The following is a 7698-nucleotide window of genomic DNA, read 5'->3' on the forward strand; positions in this document are numbered from 1 at the left end:
GTTTCTCAACCAATGCCAAAACCTCTCACCTCCTGAGAGGAAAACCCGATCAAAATTCTTCTTCTAGATCTTCAATTGATAAGTACCGAGACCATGACAAAGACCTTTGACTCTAGTATCCTCCCAAGAACCTTGTCACTAACCTTGATGCTCTGCCTCTTCCCTTTCTCGACTTTCTTCTTGATCTTGAACTACTCTCCTCGGCTCCTAGAGAAACTCGATCTCTATACTTTACACTACTTCTTCTCAACTTCTCCTAGAGAAACTCAGTCTCTATGATCTTACTGGCTTCCTCTAGAGAATATCGGTCTCTAGATCTCTCTCTCAGTTACCCAGAACAAGTATCCCAGAAGAATCCTTCCTTCGCTATCCCAAAAAGAAAACCTCTCCTTCGTTGACCCAGAAGAAACCTCCTTCGCTGCCACAGAATAAACCTTTTTCGCTGCCCCAAAAGAAATTCTTCTTTGATGACCCCAGAAGAAACCTTCTTCCCTATGCCCAGAAGAATCCTCCTTCGCTTGCCCAGAAGAAACTCTTCTTATCACTTCTTCGCACTTCTCTTTGTAGCCCTTCTTCTTCACGCTTCTTCACCGAATGAATGTCGAGTTGCTTGCTTCTAAGTGAGGTCGAGTTAGGCTTTATATACACCTCATCCCATGTCCTTTAGGCCGGCATGATCACTAGAGGTTAGGTCGACTTCTTCTAGCATGTTCTTCCATCGTTGTAGGCCGACTTGAAGAGGATAAGTGACAAGGTCTTGGAGGATACTTTACATAGACAAGTTTGACTCTATACAAAGTGTAACATGACTTTATTACATGACAATGACTCTTATCATTTTATGACTAGATGACAAATAATTCCTAAAGACTCTCAATTGAAGTCTTGGCTAAAAAATAAAATCTCTTGCTCATGAAACCCATGAAGCAAGCAATGCAATAAATTTATTTTTATTCTTTACATTTCATTACATAAAATCATAATTACATGTCATTATGAAGACCGAACCTAGTTACACTTTTCAATAGGGTCAACAAATGGTTAGAGGGCTACCTACGAAACTATGTGACCGAGCAGCAAAGAGCATGGATTCGGTGATTACATATGGGCGAGTACTGCTATAACACCACCCATCACATGTCCATTGGTACGTCGCCTTTTCGTGCCTTGTATGGTTATGATGCTTGTCTTTTGCTGACATCTTTTTTGGAGATAGTCCGGCCCCAAAGACCAAAGATTGGATCCAAGAGAGCCAGGATATCCTCAAGGTTCTCAAGGATAACTTATTGACAACCCATAATCAACAAAAGATGTATGCAGATAGGCACAGGATAGAGAGGCAGTTTGAGGAGGGGGGCTTGGTTTTTCTGTGGCTACAGCCATATCACCAATCTACATTGAAGCAGAAGGGGGATAAGGAGCTACAACCACGTTTCTATGGGTCATACAAGGTGGCTAAGAGAGTTAGGGAGGTGGCTTATGAGCTGGAGCTTCCACCAGGCAGCAAGATTCACAATGTCTTTCATTCTCATGCCTCAAGAAGGTGTTGGGGCAGCAAGTGACAGTAGCTACGGAGTTGCCTCCACTTGATGATGAGGGATATCTGGTTCTGGAACCGGAAACCATTCTGGAGACTAGGGAGAGGAAGTTAAGGAGCAGAACTATCAGAGAGTACTTAGGTGTTGGCGGAGTTTTCCAAATGAGGATGCTACTTGGGAAGGTGAACACATACTTGAGCATCCAACACTGAAGTTGCTTGGGGACAAGCAACATTTGGGAGGGGCGGACTGTAATGTTCCTTCCTAAATAAATTTTCTCAAGCTTATTTTCCACAATTTTGACATTTTTGGCAACCATAGGACCCAAAAAAAAATTGGAAAAAGACTTGGGAGAAAAAGGGAGGCCGAAATACTTGATTAGTGGAGCGTGGGGGCCACACGCATAAGGAAAAACGCACTTGCCTAAGGAGAAATTCGAATAGCCAAGGAAGGGAGGTCAAAAGGCTAGATGGAGGGGCCCACGTGGGAAAAGGAAGTTCACTAATTATTAATAGGAGAAGCTTAGCCTCACTTGGAGTCTTTCGTCAATCGAACTCACTCTTGTTGCTCAAGTTGCTTAGCCGGGTCACTTGCTGTTTGGCACCGAGTTTTCCAAGTGGAGAACTCACCCTTTCTTCGGGGGACTTCAAGTGCCACCGTATGGAAGTCAAATCGTACCACTTTGGAGAAGAGCTGGAGGGAATTTAGAGCTTATCACTCAACCATTTGCTCAGCTAGTGCGTGTTCTAGGAGGACGCAGGAAGGGAATACATCGGTGTCATTTCAGGGGTCTTCCAGGTAGCAATTATTGAGAGCATTTTGGTATAGAAGCTTCAGGGGGATATCAGCCTTTTGGAGGAGTTTTGGAGCATGAGGTGGCTGCTTGAAGGCAGCACGAATTGCAGCATCCAGGGCCAGCACAGAAGCCTTTCACTGGGCACACGTGTGAGGTTGAGGGACGAATTGGGGAGCTGGAGTTTGCATGGGGAAATAAGAAGAACATTAAGGGAGTGTAGCTCAGCCTTTTTGGAGTGATTTGGAGGGCTTTCTCTGGCAGTCGCAGGAAGGCCGTATTTCCCAGCAGTTGGAGGAGGACGTGGTATTTGGGTTATTTGTGAGGAGCTTGGGGTTAATTTTGTAGAATTTTTTGAGCACTGGAGATGGGGTTTTCAGCAGTATCTTTCCGACAGACAATGTAATTTTCTAAGGCAGCACAGAGCATCATTGGAACAGTTGATTCTATCATCTGGGTTTGTTATTTTATCACCTGGGTTTTGTCACGTTTGCCATTGAGGCAAGCCCAGGTGCACTCCTTCCACACTATTGTACTATTACCCCGGTTTCTTAATAAAATGGCTCAACTGGTTATTATTTCTGGAATTTACATGGTTGTTTACCAAGTGTTTGAAAATTTTGGTGTTATATTTATTGTTTGCTTTGCATATCATTGTTTTTCCTAGTTAGGAACATTACAAAGATATTTAACTGGGTTTGACTGGATCAAGGTTAGCACATCATCCGGAGAGGTTGGTCCAGGTCTTGGAGGGTACTGGAGTCAATCTTAAGGTCTTGGAATTCGTCAATTGAAGAATCTCTAAGGAAGAGAAGAGATTTACAGGTTTTACTCTCAAGTGAAGAGCTTTTGGCCTTGGCTTGCAACCTATATTTTGTGTTCTTGTTCTTCTTGTTTTTGGTGGTTGTTTGATGATACACACATGTAATAATAAGTAACAAAGCTAATAAGTAAAAAGACATCACAAACAGTTATCAAGTAAAGAGAAATCACTATAATCATTGCCCTATAGATTTCTCAACAATTACTGCTCTTCTAGAACTACCAAAATCTTGGAGTGCTTTTGCATCGGAAATTAATAGTTGGAAGGATTCTCCAACATTTGAACAGATGTGGAATCCATGCAGTCAAGAAGAAGCCCGGATATCATTAGTAAACAACAAGAAGGAAGATGAAGAAGAAAATACCTCTAATGCCTATTCTGCTCATCACAAGAAAAAAGGAACCTTCAAGAAGTTCAAAGGACCAAACAAGAAGGTTGACCTATCCAAAATTAGATGTTACCACTGTCATAAGATGGGTCATTACAAGAATCAATGTCCTGAGAATCCAAGGAATAAGAAGAGACTCGAGAGATAGGAAACAAGCAAATATTACCAATGAAACTCCACCATAGAAGAATAACACTGAAGAATTGGAAGTCAAGGACTTATACTACTAAGTCCTCTATTACATATCCTTCTTAGTCTTGTATTGTCTTCCTTTATATTTTGATTTCTAGATTTTGTAGGTCTAACATGTCCTGTTAGAACATTTTTGAATTATTTTGATAAAGTTGTAGGTATCCCTCAAGGATTGGGTTAAGAGGGAGCCTCCACCATTTTACCAAACGCTAAGTTTCTTATTCTTTGTTTCATCTTTTCATGTTTGGTTTCCCCCTCACATCAAGACTTGTTTGTATTGTATGCTAATAACCTTTTTCTAAGGGACTTGTTTGCATTGTGTGTTAATGGAGTGTTGAAGAATGTAACTAGTGTCGGTCTTCATAATTATATTTGAGTCATGATGTAATGTATTTGTCAAAAAAAAAAAAATATATTATTAAAGAAATTGACTTATTAAAGCATGGGTTTCATGCTTGGGCCAATTTTTTTTAGGTAAAAGCCTCCATTACAGGCTTCTAGGGTTTATGTCAAGTGTCCATGTCCATGTCATATTGTAAAAAACCCTTCTTGGGATTTATTTTTCAAGAAAGAAATTTATTTTAACGTAAAATAGGTCAATTAGGCCTCCTCCACCAAGTTGGCTTCAACAAGGGAATTCAACCTCACAGACTCACTATATAAAGGCAGCAACTCGACCTCATTTGATACACACACTCAACAAGTTCGAATTGCAGTAGTTGGAATTAGTAAAGGGTGCGAAATTCAAGGAAGAAGGAAGAAAGGTCTAACGAAGGAGAAGGAGGTCATTATCTAGCTAAGAAAGTTGAATTTTTCTCTATCTTGTCTCACACATGTGAAGGAACTGAGGCTGCAGGAGGGCCAAAATTGCAGTCTTGAAGCTGAGCCAAAATTTTGATGCAGTAGGGTCGAAAATCTGTCCTTAAAGCAGTATTGAAGCAGTGTTGATCCAATATTATCTTTGAAGGTTGGAATAACAGTTTGAGAGCTGACTTCATGGAGGAGGAAGGTCTTTGGGTCTAAGTCTTGGTCTGTCTCAATTTGAATCTACAGAAGGAAGATTTCTGACTGGGTTTTTCCCTATAAAGGGGTTTTAGCCCTGGCTGAGTGCCTACTTTTGGTGTCCCTCATCTTCATGTTTTTGCTTTGATGATTGCTTGATGAGAAGAAGATAAAGAAAGAACACTAATGAAATTGATAAGAACATAATAATATCACAAGTAATTATCAATACAAGAAAATATTTCTGCCTCTCCGATTTTCTAACAGTGATCCCACCCTACCTAGTCACTTTCCTTTTGTTATGGCAACAGGGATTTACTATCTGAAGAAGCAGCAAAGTATTTTGGGAAAGATCTGTGGAAAGGCAATATCTAGTCACCCTGAAGCTAGACAAGTTTCTCTGAGGACAATTCCTGGACAGACTGAAGTTTTCTTAGGCTTAATCATTACGGGTTCACTCTATGGCAGAAGAAAAAGACCCTCTGAAGCAGGCTGAGACTCTCCTGGAGTTGGAGATCATCTTTATGAGGTCAGAATCGAAGAACAGGTTCAAGGTTAGCAGTCCTGTGACCATCTGAAATTGTGTAAGTTTGAGCCGAGGCCTTTCTAGCTAGCCCGAGCCCCCACTAAGGTTAGACAGAGGTCTAGAGCAGGCCCGTAGTTCCTGAAGCACCCACAGAAAACCCTTGAGACAGATGTTGGAGGAATTCTGAGCAAATTTAAGGATCGATCATAGTTTCAATCATCCCTCAAACACCTCGCTACCTCCCTGAAGCAACTCACACTCCATTTATGAGCCTGCACTGTCGTAGGCAGGGTATCTCTGAGGCTGGACGTCGCTTCCTGGTTCATACTGAGGCTTTTCGAAAGGCTGGCCATGACTTGTAGCAAACCCACCTTCACCCAGTACACACTGAGATAAGTGCGGAAAGGTTCCTGAAGCCACTTCTCCCCTGGTAGACTAGCAATCTGTGAGAAGAGTCTGTGCTCCTATAGTACAACTCGGGGGGATCATCCAAAGCAGTGTGAAGGATTGGATTAGGACCGAACAAGATTGGGGACAAGTATCTGAAGTAAAGCACAGGTGGAAGCATTCTCTCAGGACAGATTTCGAAAAGGTTCTTTCAAGTCTGCGAAGCAGTTCTATGATAACTCGGATTGTTCATTATGGCATTGTTGTTCATTTATCAAGTACTGTTTGATTTGGAACTGTGTAGAATTATACTGAACTGTGAATTTGGATTATACTGGGATTGTTAATTTGGTGCTATACTGAATGGTCTGTTGTGTTGTTGAGAAAACAGTGTTGCTTACTAAGATTATATTATTGTGTTGGATAAATCTCTGTGGCATATTTTGAACAAGGAAAACGAAATTTGTTGAAAACCCTAGTCACTTAAGAAACCCTAGGGTAGCAATTACCCTAGTTCTCTACACTATATGAAGTTTTGTTGATTCTCCAATAGATGCTTAGATAAAGGGCTTGCAAGAATTTAATCTCTTGGATGTACATTTTTCAACATTTTTGCAGGTTACCAGGAGACATTCCAAAACTCTTGTTTGGCCTGAAAATCATTTCTTAAACGATTATTTTCTTGCCAACCGTGTATGGGAGAAGGACTATTATTAGGTTTACATTAAAAAACAGGGAGATTATCTCCAGGAAGCTCATGAAACTTCAACGATACTAACATAACAAAGGATTAGAACCTACTTTTGTCAGTGTACTTGTTTTAACTTTTTACCCATTGTTGATTATCTGAGCATATTCTACAGTCTGGTCATAAGCATTGATGTCTTAGTCTCTTCAAAATCTTTCAGTTGAATTAGATTTCTCCGCTCATCACATGAATATTTCTATAAATATATTAGATTAAATATACTCTTGATAACAACCAACCGAATTGGTATATGTACTGGGTCCATATAAAAATTCAAACAAACCTTGGATAACTGGAGTTCCTCTTCCTTGGGCCGTTCTTCGTCACCAACTATAAATTCTGAATTCCCACTTCTAATACGGGACTTTCTATATGCATCTGCAGAATAAAAACCAGCAAAGAAATCAATGCCAGACAAAAAAAAGTTAAAATTACTTTGGACCAAGACTGAGATCAAGAAAGTCAATGGTTCCTCTTACTTTGATAGAGTAAGAGAGGAAACCCGGAGTTTACTGGAGACGACCTTGATTCCCACGTTGTTTTTGTTGTCGAGGCATGATCTATACAACCGGAGCAGTGAATTACTAATCTGCCCGTTGAATTGGATCAAAAGTGGGCACTGAATTTTCACTTACACGTTGATTGCGAGTAGACCGATCGTCTCAAGAGAAGAACCTGTCGATGAAGAATTGCCGATGAAAACTGATCGTCCCTTGGAAGAACCAATGTTGCTCTGCTACCCGGGGCTGCTAGTTGGATATTCATAGCGGGAAGTGAAGCTCAAACCAAAATCAAGTCACCAGCAACTGATGGAATGAACCCACGTGGAGCTATATGCCCGGCTGATCTCTCGCGGGTTTCAATTTAAGATGTATAACAGCAAAGTGGATCAAATCAGCCCTGGGCAGTGAACCTTTGGACACATGGACCATAACGTGGTTATTCCATGCCCACTCTCCCAATGCTACCGGGAAAGTGTTCGATAGACATTCTAATACTAGGGGAGAGATTCCTAATGTTGAGCAGGGACCAGTGATTGATATAGCACTGGTCCCACCCACTGTCCATAAATAGTATCTTACTACTTAAGACTGCAAACCATATTGACCCAACTAGAAAACAGCTAAAACCATAAAGACTTCCAAAATGGTCTATTCCAGAAGCACAAAGTAGCAGTCACTTCAACCCCCACTCATCAGAACTGAAGCTTTGTATCCCAACTAACTATCCCTACCTGCACATAATAAAAGGGAATGTATGTCAACCATCATTGTTGTGTTGTTCAACAACTAAACACCCTA

The 7698-nt window shown here is 40.9% G+C and overlaps 1 protein-coding gene across 7 annotated transcripts in view; it reads right to left on the reverse strand.

Moving 5' to 3' along the window:
• Positions 1-7395, reverse strand: part of LOC149220304 (putative sodium/metabolite cotransporter BASS5, chloroplastic) — a 311918-nt gene extending 304523 nt beyond the window's left edge. For 5 of the 7 annotated variants that reach the window (XM_089384742.1, XM_089384746.1, XM_089384747.1 and 2 more), the window contains exons 1-3: positions 7033-7395; positions 6877-6957; positions 6681-6775 (exon numbers count right to left, since the gene is read on the reverse strand). In XM_089384742.1, the coding sequence (XP_089240868.1) occupies positions 6681-6775; positions 6877-6957; positions 7033-7162 (306 nt within the window). In that variant the 5' untranslated portion in view covers positions 7163-7395. The remainder of the gene's footprint in view (positions 1-6680; positions 6776-6876; positions 6958-7032) is intronic. The other 2 variants (XM_089384748.1, XM_089384743.1) reach the window with 2 other exon arrangements.
• Positions 7396-7698: the final 303 nt, after the last annotated feature.

The sequence above is a fragment of the Pinus tabuliformis genome, chromosome Q (assembly GCF_031772625.1).
Source record: "Pinus tabuliformis cultivar Carrire ecotype Pingquan chromosome Q, CPIR1, whole genome shotgun sequence".
In the NCBI taxonomy this organism is placed as follows: domain Eukaryota; kingdom Viridiplantae; phylum Streptophyta; class Pinopsida; order Pinales; family Pinaceae; genus Pinus; species Pinus tabuliformis.